At 49.9% G+C, this 18251-nt stretch overlaps 1 protein-coding gene across 5 annotated transcripts in view; it reads right to left on the bottom strand.

Moving 5' to 3' along the window:
- LIMK2 (LIM domain kinase 2) overlaps positions 1–18251 on the bottom strand; it is an 85565-nt gene that overhangs the window by 3925 nt on the left and 63389 nt on the right. For 4 of the 5 annotated variants that reach the window (XM_006147950.2, XM_027771624.1, XM_014587639.2 and 1 more), the window contains 13 exons: positions 14219–14354; positions 13187–13296; positions 12353–12541; positions 10980–11085; positions 10425–10621; positions 8698–8884; positions 7760–7846; positions 6968–7099; positions 6675–6731; positions 4194–4259; positions 3090–3264; positions 2257–2312; positions 985–1142 (listed from right to left, as the gene is read on the bottom strand). In XM_006147950.2, coding sequence (XP_006148012.1) covers positions 985–1142; positions 2257–2312; positions 3090–3264; positions 4194–4259; positions 6675–6731; positions 6968–7099; positions 7760–7846; positions 8698–8884; positions 10425–10621; positions 10980–11085; positions 12353–12541; positions 13187–13296; positions 14219–14354 — 1656 coding nt within the window. Of the gene's footprint in view, positions 1–984; positions 1143–2256; positions 2313–3089; positions 3265–4193; positions 4260–6674; positions 6732–6967; positions 7100–7759; positions 7847–8697; positions 8885–10424; positions 10622–10979; positions 11086–11258; positions 11336–12352; positions 12542–13186; positions 13297–14218; positions 14355–18251 lie in introns of those variants that run through there. The other variant, XM_006147952.2, reaches the window with a different exon arrangement.

The following is an 18251-nucleotide window of genomic DNA, read 5'->3' as shown; positions in this document are numbered from 1 at the left end:
CCCCCAGGGGGGATGGCCATGCCGTAATCCCTTCTCCTCCATTCTCCTCTCGAGATCTTGGGCACGCATGCACACGCGCCCGGCATGAGTTTTAAGCCACTGGGTCTGGGACGTGAACCACGGTCGACTATGTGGGAGTCCAGCAACATAGCCATTACACTAACTGCTGGTCCCTGTATGCTTGTTAGAGAGACAGAGAGATAGAAAGCAAGAAAGCACTCCCACCCCCCGGGGGAAGACCACACTGCAATTTCCTCTCCTTCATTCTCTTCTTGGAATTCTGGGCATGTACACATTCACGCCTGGTGTGAATTTCAAGCCACTGGGTCCAGGATTCAAACCGTAGTTGGCCACATGGGAATCTAGCACTTTAACTACACCACCTGCTGGCCCAAATAAATAATTCTTTTTAAAGGTTTTTGAGAGATCTTTGCTACAGGGCATATACACTCACCAGAGACAAAAAGAAAGAGACAGGGAAAGTGATAAATCACCCCCTACTAGGGATGGCCACACCACAATCCCTTCTCCATGCTGCTCTCGGGATTTGGGGCATGTATGCATGTGAGCCCAGTGTGAGTTTCATGCCATTGGGTCTGGGACTCGAACCAAGGTCAGCCATGTAGGAGTCTAGTGCCTTAACCACTACACCACCTACTTGCCTCAATAAGTAATAGTTAAAAAGAAAAAAAAAAGATTATTTGGTAGGCCAGCAGTGTTGTGGTGGTTAACGCATTGAATTCTAACATGGCTGACTGTGGTTGGAATCTCAGACCTGGAGGCTTTCTCTCTCTCTCTCTCTCTCTGTAGTGAATGCACATTCCTTGTAGCAAAAGTTGTTGGGTTGCTTCACTGGTTGACAGCCACTTCCTTAGGTTCATGGCTTCTGCCACCCCTGTGCATGGAAAGGACTTGAGGATGGCCTGAGGCTGGTATAAGCATCTCAGGATCCTATGAGCTGGAAGAAAAGGGTGGGATACCAACCTGCTCTCGGGCTCCAGTTTGCAGCAGATGGCAGCCAGTGGGAAGAAGGCCGGGGGGCAGTCTGTGGGGACAAACTTCTCCCAGAAAAGCTTCACGTTGAGGCCAAAGTCCAGTGTGCGGGGCAGGCAGTCAGGATCTGCATATACCTGGCCAATGATCTGTAGGTGAGAAGATGGTTGATTAGAACGGACCACAGAGGCTGCAGATATATGGCAAGGGACAGAAAGGATGGGCAGACGGGGGAGTAGTGGAAATCCAGGTTGGAGAGCACCCTGTCTCTCCAAATCTGCCAGAGTTAAGGTTCTGTGAGGCGAGTGCTAGGTTTGTTTCATATCTGAAACGTGGTGCCAGCCTAATCCTTATTCATAGTAGGTGCTCAATTGATATCTGTTAAGAATAATTTTGGGGCCAGCCAGTGGTGTGGTGGCTCAGGCAGCTGGATCTCACAGGGCCGACGGTGCGGTTCAAGTCTCAGACCCACAGCTTGAAAAATATACCAGGTGCATGTGCATGCTGCCCAAAATCCCGAAAGGGAGAGATGGAGGACAAGGGACTGTAGTGTGACCATTCCCATAGAGAGTGCTTTCTTTCTCTTTCCAGTGAGTGCATGCACCCTTTGGCAAATTCTTTTAAAAAGGAATATTTAACTATCCCTTGTTAAGGATATTTAACTATCCCTTGTCTCTACCACCTACAATTTTGTTAGAATTACATGTGCCTTTGAATGTGTGTGATTGAATGCTTCAAGGAAAACTGCTAACTCCACCTTGTTGAGCTCCTGAAAAAGGAATCTTTCCAGGACTCACTCTATGCCCCAGGGTGCCTGGTATGGAGCTGGAACTTCTGGGAGTGGCTACTTCTACTTGTTGGGCATAGGGTGGGATGACCACCAGGGCCTGGAGAGGAGGAGCAGAGAGGGATTGGAAGGGGTTCCATCTGCCCGAGTGAGATGGACAGCCTCATGAACACTATCCTACCTCTCCTACTGGAATTCCAAGTCTCACCTCTTCCTTACTGGCTAAGTGACCACGAGCAAGCCACGGCCTCTTTCTGCTCTCAGTGTTCCCAACTGAAAAAACCTGCTCATTCTTTCTCATCAGAATGGTGAGACTTGAATGTGGCAAACATGAGAAGCTATATATAATCCACAAAACCCTGTACTTTGATTTTATGGGCAACTATTCATCCCCAAGAGGAGACCTGCTTCTGAGGCAAGGCAGGGCTGGACTGCGAGGCCTGCTGCTCCAGGCTAGCCCGTGCGCCAGAGCTCACCTCACAGAGAACGATCCCGAAAGAGAAGACATCCACCGTCTCGTCGTAGCTCTTTCCTTGGGGAACATAGGAGAGCAGGCTGTTAAGTTTATGTCCCCCAGCTGCTCTGTACTGAGGCAAGAAGCAGGGCTAGAACAGGTTTTCTGGGGATGCCCTAAAAGGCTTTTTGGGACAGGCATGACCTGAAAATCAGCTGTCCTCAGCTCTGGGTGACCTGCCCTGGAGAAACCTTATCACAACACTGCCTGGGATAAAACTGCAGAGTGTGGTAGGAGAGAACCAGACTAGGGCTTATGCGGGCTCTGCTATCAGCCAGCTACATGTTCCTGAGAAAACCACCGGACTCCTCTGGGCCTCAGGCTCCAAAAAGGCTGTATCAAGGCCATTTCTGAGGCCTCACAACCCTGCATTTCAACAACTCCAGGCAGCATCTGTGGCTGATCTGACCATTATCCACCAGGGGGCACCACACTCCAGTTCTCGGTGCGGAGAGAAGGCTGGAGCCAGTGCAACAAATAACCTGAGCTCTCAGCTACGCTGGGGGCATAAAAGCCATATCCTGTGCCCAGCATGAGACACTGACCAGTTCTCAGTTCTTCCTCCTTGGGAAGAGGGAACAGAGAGGGACCAAGAAGGGTTACATTTGGTCCAAAAGTTAGAGAAAAGCAGTTTCTGGGCCTGGCCTGGCAAGGATGATCATCCAGCTCTCAGCTCTGGGTACTTGGCCCTCCATGTCAGAGGCCTCCCCTGGAGTTCCTGGGGCTCGCTCCCCTGTAAGATGTGGCCTCTGTCTTCTCTCTGGGGGTTGTCCCCTGCAGGGCTTCTGGACTCACCGTTCAGCATTTCAGGAGCCATCCAGTAGGGGTTTCCTACCACTGTGTAGCGCTTCTTACGGTCATTTTTGCGCAAGGTACGTTTCTTGGTGGTCGTCTTCTCCACCGGGGGCCTTTTCTTCTCCTCCACTATGAGCCGTGACAGCCCAAAGTCAGCCACCACCACAGTCTTGTCCTGGGGTACGACAAGGCCAGGTCAGAACCTGGTGGGGATGTTCGCAAACCTGGCCCCCAGGGTGCGGGCATAGGCAAGAGAAGCCACAGAGAAAGGGAGAAAAGGGGCACAGCAGTTACAGCAGAAAGTTCTATCTGGTAGCAGGGACCAGCGTTTGTCTTTCTAACAGAGTGGTATCTGACCACTAGGGGTTCCCAGCTGAGCCACTGGGGGCCCAGAGGGGTAAGGCTCTGGGATCTGGAAAGAACTCAGAGGAAGGACAGGATGTTTCTTTCCTTCTGTTTTTCCCTGTCCTGTCCTGTTCCTAAAAAAGATTTGTGGCAGTGGCTAGGACCAGAACAAGACAGAAAAAGACAACACGGAGGCAGTCAGTGGGGAGACTTGGGGGAGATGAACTCTTCAAATAGCTACAGTGCAGTCACGTGGAAAGGGGATTAAGATGGCTTGGTATAGGCCCAGAGGGTGGAGCCCAGGCCAGTGGTGGACATTCAGGAAGCCAGTTTGCAAGTCGATAGGAGAAACAACACTGACACAGCAACAGCTGAGGGGCAGTGGGAGGAATGGCCACGTCATACCGGGCACTGTACACTTACTAGCTCTGTGGCCCCAGGATGAGGCTTCAGGTGCCACGACTGTACCATGGGATCAGTAATGAATTTTACAGGATGATTACAGGGCAAAACCAGATAAAGCAACAGGGCTCTGTGTATAGTTAAAGAACTTCTGAAAACTCTTCCAATCAAGTGATTTCAAAGGCTGCTACCGAGAGGAGGTGGAATTTTGTCTGCATGTTCAGGAACTCCCAGAACACAGAGGAGGCGTCAGAGAGAGCAGGATGGGCAAGACAGGAGCCCCTGGGTGACACCGCTGGCCTGAAGAGAGAGGGGACAGGGAAGCCAGGAGGGCCGGCCCAGGATAGTGGGACATACCAACTTGATGAGGCAGTTGTGTGAGTTCAGATCCCGGTGGATGATGCACATGGAGTGTAAATAGGCCTGGAACAGAAGCACGAGCTGAGGCCAAAGGCTCAGCACATCAACCGGACCCTGGCTTCAGAACTGGGAGCCACAGAACCTGCTCTTCGCCCAAGCTAGCCCTACCCAGCTTCAGAACCCGACCTGGACAACAGCATCCAGGCCCACCTGCAGGCGCTGAAACTAACAGAAAAACAGAGGTGCCCTGGGCTTCCTCTCCCTCCCCGGTGCTAGCTCCTGATCATCCTTTTGTTCACCAGCTACCACCACCCGCTGTTCTCTCCGAAGTCCCTGACTCCACTGGGCCCTGGCCCTTGCAGCCCCTAGCACCTCTACCCACGTTACTGAAATCCAGGCCATCTTCCTCCCCCCTCAGTCTCTGGCTTTAGCCACCTTGGGTCCTTCCTGCCTGTGATCACCTCCTGGTCCAGCTGCCTCTGTGTTCCTGACATTCACTTCCCCTGAGACAGCGCCTTCCTCATTCTCTGTCTGCACTTTAACCCCTCTCCCTTTTCCTACCCAGATGTTTCTGATCTCCATTCTGATCTCACCCTGCCTCTTAGTCTCCTTTCCCACAGCCACTACTAGTCCCCTACCCATGTCTCCCCGCCGTGATCACCTCCTGGTCCAGCTGCCTCTGTGTTCCTGACATTCACTTCCCCTGAGACAGCGCCTTCCTCATTCTCTGTCTGCACTTTAACCCCTCTCCCTTTTCCTACCCAGATGTTTCTGATCTCCATTCTGATCTCACCCTGCCTCTTAGTCTCCTTTCCCACAGCCACTACTAGTCCCCTACCCATGTATCCCCGCCCTGAGACCCCCCCCCCCAACCCTACCCCAACCTACTGACCACAGCAGACTCATCTTTGGAAAATGCACATTTCTGGTCACAAACTTTGTCTTTCTTTCTAATTGCTAGAGGATATGTGCATTCTGTGACAGACAGAGACAGCGAGGGAGAGGGAGAAAACATCCTCCAATGAGGCGAGGTCACGCCACAGTCCCTTCTCCTCCATTTCTTCTATCTGTCAGGATTTGGCCATGCATGCACACACGTCCAGTGTTTTTCAAGTTGCTGGGGCTGGGACTCAGATCATGGCTGACCATGTGGCATCTGGTTTCCACTAGGCTACAAGGCTGATCTACAGTGGCAACACTTTCTAATCATCTTTTAAATCTGTCTTTTTGATTTCCTGGGTACAGATAGATTCCTTAGCTTGAGATGCAGGGACCTTAACCTACCCCCTATCTACTGTTTCAGACTAATGCTATCTTCACAAACCCCATATAAGAAGTAGTGGTTAAAATCTCAGGATTGGGGACCAGCAGCTGGCATAATGGTTCTGTTGTTGGACTCTCAGGTAGTCAACCATGGTTCAAGTCCCAGATCTGTTGGCTTAAACTTACGCCGGGCGCGTGTGCATGTGTGCCCAAGATCCTGGGAAAATGGAGGAGAAGGGATTGTGGTGTGGCCATCCCCCCGGGAGGTGATTTCTCGCTTGCTGTCTCTCTCTTTCAGTTGAGTGCATGCGCCCTAGAGCAAAAACCTCTCAAAAAAAAAAAAAAATCTCAGGATTGGCAGTTAGACCAACTAGCCTCAGATCCCAGCTCTGTCCCTTCCTAGCCTCAGCTTCTTATCTGGAAACAGGAGTTGTTGTGAGGAGTAAACAAGCTCGTGCATATTAATGCTTATTAGCTCAGTGCTGGTCAGCTCTTATTACTGCTATGTCTAGAATCATGGTTCTCAGGTAAAATAGGTTGTTTTGGCCTTTTGTGGCATAGGTGGTAGTGTATGAAGTGCTGGAAGCCACATGGCTGACTATGGGTTCTGATCCCAAGTGGACCCGAAAACACGCTGGGTGCACGCATGTTCACCTAAGATCCTGGTGAGTTGGAGGGCACGGAAGGGGACTGCGGTATGATGAGACCCTGTTAAAGGTGTTCTTCTCCCACATTTGTGGTTGGTTATTCATGACAGAAAAGAATAAACCTAAAAAGAGTTCTCTCTTCTCACATCTCTCTCTGCTGCCATCTTTCCAACTGTGGTCTCTCTGAAACTTTGATCCAATTCTGACCCACCCTTCAGGGCTCATCCAGAACTCACTTCCCTCTCCCTTCTCTGATTTCCTAGTGTTCAGGCACTCTGCTTGCTCTGAGAGCCCTCAGCGCTGGATGTCTCTGTGACAGCAAGCCCTGGACAACTCATGCTACTCTACTTTGCCTTGTCCGCGCCCTGTCTGCCCTTAGAAATCGAATTCTGAGAATAGGGCTGTGAGCTCAGAACAGCTGGCTGGGGGCAAGTTCACTGGCACAGAGAAGCTGCTGAGAGACCCAGCCCACATTAGCTGCTCAGGATGGGTCACGCCTCCCAGGTGCAGCGGCAATCCTGACACCTCTCCCTACTCTTGCCTGATTGGCACGGTACTTAGGACTCACCATTCCAGAGGCGATGCCTTTGGCGAACCTGACCTTCTGCTGCCAGGGGAACGGGTCCTGTGGGATGAGGAATGCTGTCAGAGACCACAAGGCCTTGTCCCATGTGTAGTCCAGGCCCCATGGTCAGCATGGTCGGCCCGTGAAGCTCCTATCTGTGCCCACTCCCACCCAACATGGTCCTTTGGAGTCAAAGCAGGTAGCCCCCATGGCCTTTGTGGTTCTAAGGCAGTGGTGGCACAGGTGTCCAACTGACGACCCACCAAGGCTTTTGGTGACTAGGGGTGTGTGCTCACCACACTGCGCAGAAAGTCTTTCAGCGTGCCCCCCTCAATGTACTCTGTCAGCAGGTTCAACTTCTTGTCCTTGTACAGCACACCGATGAACTTGAGCACGTTGGGGTGGTCTAGGCTACGCATCACTTTCACCTGGGTAGGAGGAAGGCAAGGAGGGTGGACACTTACTTTCCTACTATGTCTTCCTACTCCTTCCCTCCGTGCAGTCAGCTTGGCAAGTGCTGCCTCCTGTCTTACGTGACATGGTAGGGCGCTAAGACTAGGGTGAGGGCAGAATACCTCCATGAGGGTGGGGCTAGCCTCACACCTGGGAGACCCTGCCTTTCTAGAAGCTGCACTGGAGTGAGACGATGGCTTGGAGGGAGCTCCAGGCCCACAGGTGTACCCAACTGAGGCTGCTCAGGGAGCAACTTGGAAGGAGCAGGGAAAACCATGCAGCTGCTCATGAGGTATCAGTTCTTTGGGAGCCCCCACTCTAGGCTCCCTTAGTGGGATTTTTGGTACTGACTGTAACACCGAGTGTACTAACTTGTTCTGCTTATATGCTGAATCTGTGAGCTCCTCTGAAGCACATCTTACATCTTTTCTCATCCCTTGCCCTCAGCATACTGTCATTAGTAAGTGTTCATTGAACAAATGATTATGCTGTGATTTAGAGGTGTGAGGACGTTCCTCTAGCACTCTTTTCCGCATAGCCTTTAAGACAGTGTTTCCAAACTAAGTTTCCTTTTGAAAGCATTATTTGTAAGGTCTTTCCTTTTCCATGACACCAAACTACACCCATCCTCTTACCTCAGTTAGAAAAGTCTTCTGTGTCTCCTCATCACATCGAATTAACTCCTTCATAACCATCACTTTGCCGGTGGCTTTGTGTGTCACCTATAAGGAGGGGGGGGGATGGTTAGCACTGCAGCGATCAGAGGCAGTTCTGGAGAAACATTTGTGAACATCTTTGCAAGTGGCCATCCCATCCCTTGGAAGGCACGCTGAGCCGAACCAGGCTGACAGATTCAAGTGTAGAAGACATAGCATGGGCTGACAAGGGACTCGGAAGGAAGCACACCCTTTTCCATGGAGAGCTGGGCATGCAGAGGAGGGAGGCAAGAACCTAGAGAGGCAAAGTGGGGAAGGAGGCAGGAGGGGACACGGCCAAGCCAAGCAGGGGCTCTGTCATCTGGCACGGGAGTGAGTCTCTTGGGTGAACAGAAGTCGAGACAGCAGGGTCAGTGCCACAGACATGCACCAGGGAGCTAGGTGGGTCGAGAGTGAGCTCCCCAGTCCCACTGCCCCACAAGCTGAGATATACGGCTTACCTGACCCCCCCTCCCAGCTCTCAGCAGAGGAGGAGGAGGAGGAGAAAAAGAGAGAGAAGTTAGTCCCTGAGACTGTTCCCAGGGAGGCAGGAGCCACTCCCCTGTGTGCTCCTTACAGCAGGCCCAGCGCTGAGGCCTGTGGGTGCCTAACACACATCTGCTGACTACAGGAACAAAGGTCTCGGGCACTGCTCATCCCAACCTGGGTCTGTAGGACCACAAGCCCACTGTAACAGCAATGCTGCCCTTAGTGGCCTGGGTAGAAGGTGGGGGAACACCCCTAACACCATTACCCGCAGAAAGGAAGGAGGCCCAGCGTTCTGTACGATGTGGGTGAACCATGTGATCAGAACGCCCTGAAAGAAGGCAAGAAAGGGCTGGTGGCAGAAGTGGGAAGCCGCTGCTGCTTGTGCTCACCTTGATGGCCTGCCCAAAGAAGCCCTTGCCTAGGACCTCCCCGTGGATCAGGTCACACGGCCGGAAGATCTGCTGAGAGTAGCTGCTGGAACAGCGGAGGGATTCTGAGCGGCTAATGTCCCGGCTGAGCAGCAGGGGCTCCTTTGGGGAGCTGGGGCCAGGGGACTTGGAGATGCTGTTGCTGCGTCTGCAGATGAGGAAAGATGAAGGTAGGATAGGTAGTCCTCAGAGACCCGCCAGAAAACCCTGGAGCAGGAACCAATGTCTGCAGTTTAAATGACACGGGGGGTGGGGGGGTGGGACAGAGGGCTCTTTCATCAGAGAGATGTGCTGTTCGGGGGCTGCAGACCTCAGGAGTTATTTAGGCATAATGAAAACACATTGAGAACAGGAATGCTGAGTCCTTCCCACCTCAACATTGAACGAGGTTCCTCTCTTATAATGCCCAGTACCTGACAACACGGCAGATGGCAATCCACCATCTCTCACATCTGCTTGGTTCAAGGTAACACTGGGTTAGTCATTGCTTAATAGCGTCCAAAAACAGAGGAAATGGGGTTTGGGATGACATTTTAATTACCTTTGTACCTGTATTTATTTCCTGAATTTTAAGATAATAAGCATATGTGATCTTTTTAGCAATAAAGCCAGTATGTTTGCGTTTTCAAAAGTGGCCTGTAATCACGGCTGATGGCTGTTACTTTGACTTGTAGAAAAGAAAAAAGAGGACTGAGGCTGGATGACTCCGGGTCTGCTTGCCCTTGCTCTTCTGCTCTGCCACCCACTGAGTGTGCCTACCCCAGCACACAAGGACAGCAATCCCTCTTCTGCATGATGGCCCTCCAGAACCTAAGCAGCTCTCTGGCCACCCCATATCTTCCCTTTTCTGGGCCAAGCCATTTCCAGCCCTTTTTTACCTCTGGAAAAGGCCCTGCTCCACCACTTCAATCAGGTTGACCCAAAGCAAGAGGAAGCCCAGGAGTGATGACAGCAACCCTTGGGGAGGGCCCTATTTCTGACCCACACCAGCTGAGAGGGTCCTGTCTGACTGTTTGGTCAGGAGGGTGGATAAGGAATCTGATTCCTAGTGATGCTAACAATACCTCAAATTTCCCAGCCACTGAGCCCCTGCTGGCTCTATATAACTTCGACGTCTTTTCCTGTATCTTGCAATCCCTCGTCACTGATGCAGAAATAGAGGCTCAGGGGATAAAGGGATTTGTGGAGGGAGGGAGCTCAGCTTGAAGCCAGTGCTCCTGATGTCTGTTCTGTAGGGCTCCCTACTTAAGGCCTGCTCCCTCCCCATGGATCTAGACGATGCCAGGTTTGGGCTGTTGGCCCCTCAAGTCTAAAACAACCTGTGTTTATCTCTTGCTTGGTTGTCTTCAAAGACTTCCTGCATACTGCTTCAATCCTGCATCCCTTCTCCAGGTTCTGAGACCCACCACTTTTCTGCAGGCCATGCTGCCCTGAAGGGTCTAGCTCAGAAGCCCAGTGGACAGAGCCTGACCTTCCGGTTCCTAAGGAAACCTGGCAGACAGCTGGGTCTGCACAGGCCCTGGCTGTGAACTGTGATGCCCATGGGGGCGGCTGGGTCAGCACAATCCTCACGGTCTGGCCCTGGCCAGCTGGTCCCTTTCTAATTCTCTGCTGTTCTCCAAAGGCCAGCTCAGTCTCATCTAAGGGACAGACATGGAACAGAAGCGAGCTGGGGTGGGAGATGGCACCTCAGGGAGCGTCTCCTCAGTGTCCCCTCCAGATTCTCCTTGGTGTCCAGGGTGCTGAGAGTGTGGGAATGCCCAGCATTCTGCATGTGGGGAGAGATCCGGGCATCTAGCCGCAGCTGATCCAGGCGCTGGGAGACGGGGTCATGTTCGATCAGCAACTGAAGTGTCTGGCTCGTATGGCTAATTGCGTCCTCCACCTGTGGCCAAGGGCAGTGTCAGGCAGGCTCCTCAGGGTTGCCCCATCCCAGGGCCACCCACCGCCAAGCCAGATGATCCAAGCACAGTGTGGCTAATGCTCAACTTGGCTGATGGTGGCCTCCAGCTGCCAGCCCCACAGTGCCCTCTGCCTGGCATTCTGTCAGCTCCCCCGTCTGTCACGCCCTCCCTGCTGCCCTGGGAATCTGCCAGGCTGACACAGGACACCAGTGCTCACAGGCTCAGTGCCAAGATAAAGAGATAGGCTGGGAGAAGGAAAGGTATAAAGGCCATAGACTGGTCTCCAGGGGGTCTGTTTCATGTCCCGTCCCCAAAAGACGAACTGAAGACACACTTTACCTCCTCCACCCGAAGCGTGCGCACAGGGGTCCCGTTGATCTCCAGGATGCGGTCCCCAGGGTGGATGGCATTGCGGTTGTTGGGACCGATGTGCATCCGGTTGACCCTGTGCCAGATAAGAGTTGAGACAGGGTGAAGACGTCCTAAAAAACTGCCTGAACAATTTTGCTTGTGCGAGAAAGGCTCGCCAAGCCCCAGGCCCCCACTCGCCCACGCCACTCACAGAGAAGGCAATACCCTTCTCAAGATGCCCATTCAGTGAGGGGCACTGCCACTCACCCAGGGGCCTAAGTCAGAAACGGGGACATCATCTCCCCCACCTGAAGTTCTCTTACCCCTGCCCCAACCTTCCACCCCGCCCCTCCCATCTCTGAGAATCCTGCCTTCTCTCCATCACCATAGTTACCAACATCCCTCACCAAGATCACTGCAACAGCCTCTCAACTGCTCTCTAAACCTCCAGGCTCTTTCTTCTCCCCTCCAACCTCCCCCTTGTGACCCTCCGGAAATACTAACAGAATGGCTCACCTTGCTGCTTAAACCCCTCAATGGAACGGTTAGATCTGCCTAATTCAGGTCTTCCATACTTAGCAGCCCTTTTCTGGCTACTTCCAACCACCCAGTCTACACCAAAAATAGCCACAGACTCACACCTCTGGAGACATGCTGCTTCTCCCTCTGCCCTGAACACAGTTCCCACCTCTCTTCTAATGAGGCTGTCAAGTCCACCTCACCTCCTCCCAACTTCCCCAACCCTGGTACCTCACACCTAGGACCTATACTGCAAGTGCTGGCCCACTGTCGAGCACGCGGTAGGCCCATCATCCCTAGTCACAGGTGCCTCATTACTGGTAGCTGGGCACGGACTCTTTCCTCATCTGGTCTCCAGTCTGGACCTAGTATGGGACCTAGTATGGGGTCTTAAGCTCTTTGGGCCACGGACCTCATTTTCTCCTCTTTCTCCGTTCATTCACTCAACCAAATATAATCCATGACTACCTGCTATGTACTTGACACTGCTGCAGGCCCTAGGGAGGTAGTACTGAGCAAGACAAAGCAAGTTCCTTCTGGATTTATATTTGGTGAGGAGGATAGATGAAAAACTATGACACATAATCGAGCCAGAAATTTCTAAGAGCAAACATGCTCTGAAACTAACACCTGAAAGGCGAGAGGTCCTGGTCTTGAGTATCTGGCAGGAAGCCGCCCAGGCGGAAAGAGCAGTAAGTCCCAGCACCCAGGACAGTGAGCTTCAGGAGAAAGAAATGAGGACGAAGGGAGTTCTGCATAAAGTCTGGGAGTTCCAGGCCCATTGAGGCCCGCCTGTGGACTCTGCTCTAGAACCCCTACTGCAGAGTTTTCAAAATACTCACTCTTTCACTTGCACGGTGGTGGCATAGTTGGTGCTGGCACTGTCCACGGACACGGAGAAGCCCCGCCTGCCCTCCGTGGTGGCTGGCATGGAGATGAGCGTGACAGAGTAGGGCAGCTGGTCCTGAATGGACTCCGTGGAAAGCCTCTCAAACATGGGTGCCAGCACCACCTCGTTGTGACACTTCCCACTGAGGACAGAGCACAAAGGGGGCTAAGAGCCTGCAGTCCCATCCAGAAGCCTCTCAGCAACCACTAGTTATTAAGCTATCGAGCCCACAGTGTCACTACCACCCTCTGTGCCATGATCCCAACTGACTGTTCAGAAGGAGAATCCTGGGTTCTCAGGGGTGCTGGGACCAGGGGTGATGCACCAAGGGGTAGAAGGGAAGAACACTGGCCTGCGGTGAGACAGCCTGGGTTCTTTCTGCTCTGTCTTTGACTTACAGTGAGAACCTCACCCCAGCCCCCTTCTACTCCCTGGGCCTCAGGCTGACTTCTTTTGTCAACCAAGTTGAACAGAGTGAGCTAGATAAATTCTAAAGGGCCTCTGCCTTTAATGTTCTGGAAAGCGCCATCCCACCCATTCCTGTCTCCGGGAGGATCACAGAGTACAGTGAGGTTACGCTCATGGTAGGTAAGGCTCAGAGGTTAAACGTGTTAGCTGTCCTGCTTATGGATAACAGAGTCGGTGAAAACCATTGCTGTGACAGGACTCCCGTGCTCTGACCACCCCAACAGTCCTTCTGCCCAACTCATGCTACCGCCCGTCCCTCTCTCCTCTCCTGGCCTGGCTGCTCTAGTGGAGGAGGACTGACACAGGGCCACCGCCTTACCAGTAGAGGGTGGCGTGCTGCACCAGGGCATATGCATCCCCATCCTCGATGATCACCTTGCAGCTCATGCAGGCAAAGCACTCTGGGTGGTACTTGAACTCCCCAGCCACCTGAGAGCAGGAGGAAAGAAGGGTGCACCGAGGCAGATCGTGAGATACCATTGCTGTAGGGAATGGGGCAGAGGTAGGTGAGAGACCTTTAATCAAGGACTGATGCACCCTAGTCAAAATCTACCCTGTCCCAGACTTCTCAACCCAAGTGTCCAACAGTCGTCTCCTGTTACTTTTTCCTTTAACTTACTTTATACATTCAATCCCTATAGCCTCCCGTTACTTCTGAGACTACAAGAAACTGTTTTGGTCTCAGTCATGGGAAATAGGGCCCAGAAGTAATCTTCCTCCTTGTAAAGGCTCCCAGGTTCTACACGCATGACTAGCAAGTCTGAGACTATGCCAAAGCCCTTTGCCGAGAGTAGGTATGGGAGGCAGAACCTCCCTCTGCCAGCCCATTCCAGAGGCTTCCAGGCTGATTTTCTTTCTTTCTTTTTAATTTAAATGTATTTATTTACATTCATTCACTGTACATCATTACAACATACAAAATGAGATTTTCCATCCAGAGTACACTGTATATTAGCTCAATCAAGCACATCAACATACATGTTTTCGTCAACAAATAATTTTCCATTTCTTGTTTCCTATGTGTTTTGCTTTTTTTTCCTCCTCCTTGATTCCATGATCTCGGTGTGTCCTCCTCTCCACCTCTAACACTGTCCTCTATGGTTCTTATCCGACTGTGCTGTCTCTCCTCCCTCCCTATCTACTCAATCACTCCCCACACCGGACTGGTAAGTCTTTGGGGGACAACTCCTACCTGCTACTTAACAGGTGCTCAGTTGGCTGAACTAATAAGTAAATAAAGGGAAAGGCCCTGGCTGATGGAAAGACTAAGAGTGAATGGCTACCAGGAAACGGAAGTGATCCCAGCTTACTCTGATGTCTAAGAAGGACAGAAGTGAAGAGACTCACTCACCATAGCAGGCCCTGTCATCAGCAGTGAGCAACCGTGGCAGAACTCCCCAAACTTCCCCCAGTAGTCCTTGTGGCAGTAGAGCTTCCCATCCTTCTCATAGTACCAGTTGGTAAGGGAATCCTGGCATTCTGAACACCTGAAAGGGAAGGTAAGAAGAGAAATTCTCCTGAACCCCTGGAGCCAGGCCACAGAGGCTGTTCCTGGTTCCCAGCTCTAACAACAAAAAAGACAGTCCTCTCTCTGATCCAAAATGAGGATTTAGGAACGTTACCACTTAGTGCTAGCACCCTAAAGAAAGACAGTTCCAAGTGACCAAGGACCAGAAACCAGCTCTGTGGTGCCTGCCTCACGGGGCTGACTAGTGTTTCTTTCTTTTTCTTCCCCCCAAGTTTCAGATATTTATTAACCAGTGTAAATCTGAACACATCAGAATGATTTCATGCATTTAGAGGAGAAATATTTTCTGGTTAAGTGGAAAACGTGCAGACGGCTTCTGGATGAACTTCACTATGAGCAGTCTTACAGTGAATAAAACATTTCATTTAGAAGTCTGGACCTTCTTTCTTCAGTTTGCTATAATGCACATTCACTACGTAAAACTTGTATTGATCATAGGGACCCGGTTTGTTCCAGGGTTCATGGTTATTCTTTCTGTCCCAAGAGACATCGGGATTGAAGATTGCCAAGTGCACGAGCTGCAGCACTTCTCCAGTACCTCCAGCTCCAAACTCAGATGCTTCATGGCCTGGCTTAGGGTGTGGTGGAGCATGGTTACAGTGGAGGACTCTGGTCCGAAAGCAGAGAAGGACAAATCTGACAGGCCAGAGACTAGATATTCTTCTCTTCTTTATTTAAAATTTTTTAGATTTTTGTCATAGGGCAGGTATGCTCACCAGAGAAGAGAGAGAGAGACAGAGAGATACAGAAAGAGTTAAAGTGAGGAATCTTCCCCTAGGGGACATGATCACACAATTCCTTCTCTTCTTAAGAGTTTGGGCATGAACGCATGCCTGCCCAGAGTGATTTCTGAGTTGCTGGTTTCTGGAACCAGAACAACTCTGGTCTGAGTTGTCGGCCATGTGGGAATTCAGTGTCTTAACCACTGTGCCACCTGCTGGCCCCCTGACTAGTGTTCTTAACCTTTTTGTGTCATGGAGTACTCTGATAAGAGCAAAGAAGCCACCACTCGGAAAATGCAAATAACAGGAAAATGAATATATAAGTTAGGTGTGTGGGGTGTGTATCAAGAATTTCTCTTAAACCTAATCATGGTCCCAGTTAAGAACCTCTGAGCAAGACAGATATTTAAATGAACCAAAGGTCACCCTGACTCTTCAAAATCTACCCAACACCAATAGCATTATTCATGTAGCATTCATCCCTGCCAAAAATGTTAAGCATAAAGAAAGTAATCAGGCAAATCCAGAATGTCAGTTGTTCTACAAGATAACCGGCCTTAACTCAACCAAAAAGTTAATGCCATGGGGAAAAAGGCAAAGACCTTTTAAAAAGCCTAAAGACACAGCAACCAAATGTAATGCTGATTTAACTTTGGATTCGATTTTGGATTGAAAAAGGAAATAGCCATGAGTGATATTTGTTGCTTAAAAAAAAAAAAATTGGGGCACATGCACACATGTCCAGCCAAAGGCTCTAATGCCTGGCTGGCCATGTGGGATCTGGCTTCTTTAACTACCAAGACACAGGGCCGGCCCAAGTGATTTTTCCTTTTATTTTTTCTTTTTTGGGGAACAATTGACATTTGATTTTGGACAAAAAAAGAAAAAAAAAGAAGCTCACGAAAAAAAATGGAATTAAAGTACCTGTGTATTTTGGTGCAAAAATGTTGAAATCCACACATAGTTTTTCATAATAGGCATTTTTAATAACCTTTTTTAAAAATTTTACAAATTACCAGAGAGTATATACGCTTGCCAGTAAGAAAGAGAGAACCTACTAATGGGGCATGGTTGCACCTCAATCCTTTTCTCTTTCTCTCTCTCTCTCTCTGACAAACTCATGCACCCTATAGCAAATTAAAAAAAAAATTCTGAGTGAACAGAGAGAGACATAGAGACAGAAAGCGAGAAATCACCCCCCAGGGGGGATGGTCACACCGCAATCCCTTCTCCTCCATTCTCCTCTCGGGATCTTGGGCACACACGCACACGCGCCCGGCGTGAGTTTTAAGCCACCGGGTCCGGGACACGAACTGCGGTCAACTACGTGGGAGTCCAGCGACATAGCCATTACGCTAACTGCTGGTTCCCTCTTTCTCTCTCTTTTAAAGAATTATTTCCTTTACTTTATTTATCATTATTATTAATTTTAAATTTGACCAGGGAGAGAGAGAGAGAGAGAAAGCAAGCCACCAGGTCCAGGATTTGAACTGTGTCAGCCATGTGGGAGTCCACCACCTTTAACCACCACGCCACCTGTCAGCTCAATCCTTTTCTATCTCCCTATCCTATCAGAATTTTGGGCACACGTGCATATGTACCCAGTACATTTTCTGCCATAGGGCGGGTGTCACCATGCCCTGTACCCATTACGTTTTCTAAGCCATGGGGACAGGATTCAAACTGTAGTTGACCATGTGGAATTGAGCTCCCTTAACTACTGTGTTATAGGAACAGCCCCGTAAACTTAAAAAAACCCCTTGTGTATTAGATTACTGTGAAATAACTGTCAAATTTCTTAGATGTGGCAATGATACTTTGGTTATATAAAAGAATTCTTTGTTTTTAGAATTATTTATTTATTATCATTATTTTTCAGTTTTGACCAGAGAGGAAGAGTGTGTGTGTGTGTGTGTGTGGTGTGTGTGTGTGTGTGAGAGAGAGAGAGAGAGAGAGAGAAAGAGCAAACATTTGCCAGGTCCAGGACTAGAACCGCGGTTGGCCATGTGGGAGTACAGTGCCTTTAACCACCATGCTACCTCCCCTACACCTGTCAGCCCCTATATAGAATTCTTACCAGAAACATTAAAATATTTAAAGGTGGGACCAGCAGGTGGTGTGGTGATTAAGGCATTGGACTCCCACATGGAAGACTGTAGTCCATGTCCCAGACCTGGAGATTTGCTTTCCTACTTTCCCTCTCTCTCTGGTCAGATTAAACTGATAATGATGATGATAATAAATGAAATGAAATAAAATAATTCTTAAAAATATTTAAAGGTAAGAGTCAATATGCCTGCAACTTATTTTTAAATGGTACAGAAAAAAGTATATAGACAAAACAACGAAAGAGAGAAAAAGTGGCATGGGGTTAAATGATGAATCTAGGTAAAAGGTATGTGGCATTCTCAAAACTATTCTTTTAATTTTTCTATATATCTGAAAATTTTCAAAATATTGAAGGACACACTAGCATTAGCACTATGTAAGAAGTCAGTTAGACCCACAGTCCCCTTCCCCACCAGGCACCTGCTGTAAAGTGTTACCTTTGAGGACAGGTATGTTCTCAGGCCCTGTCTACACAGATACTCTCCTCCTCGATTTTGAGCTTCCCAGCACGCAGAGCTAAGTACTCCCTGGCCAGGGCCGGCAGGTGGCATCGTAGTTAAGGGTGCTGGACTTCCACATAGCCAACTAAGGTTCGAGTCCCTAACCTGGTGGCTTGCTTTCTCATTTTCTCTCTCTCTCTGTCCTTCTCTGGTCAAATTAAAACAAACAAATAAATAAAGTTAAATAATTTAAAAAAAGAGAACCCCCTGACCTGCTGAATCCATGCCATCTCTTCCTTCTAGTTAACACACTCCCTATACTTGTCATCAGGGCCTTGTGCCACTCACATGGTCACATCCTTGTTTCTGAAAGGCCCTCTTAGTTTCAGTCTTGACCCTGTTGCTCACTAGTTATGTCATATTGGGCAAGATACTTGACTTCTCTGACCCAGTTTTCTCATCTGCACAATGGACTGCTGTGAAAATTAAGTAAAATAATATGTATTAAAAGTATAAAAGGGGACACCAGCAGTTAGCGTAATGGCTGTGTCGCTGGACTCCCATGTAGTCGACTGCAGTTTGAGT

The sequence above is a fragment of the Tupaia chinensis genome, unplaced genomic scaffold (genome assembly GCF_000334495.1).
Source record: "Tupaia chinensis unplaced genomic scaffold, TupChi_1.0 Scaffold000226_1, whole genome shotgun sequence".
Taxonomy (NCBI): domain Eukaryota; kingdom Metazoa; phylum Chordata; class Mammalia; order Scandentia; family Tupaiidae; genus Tupaia; species Tupaia belangeri.
This window is presented reverse-complemented; position numbering and strand designations above follow the sequence as displayed.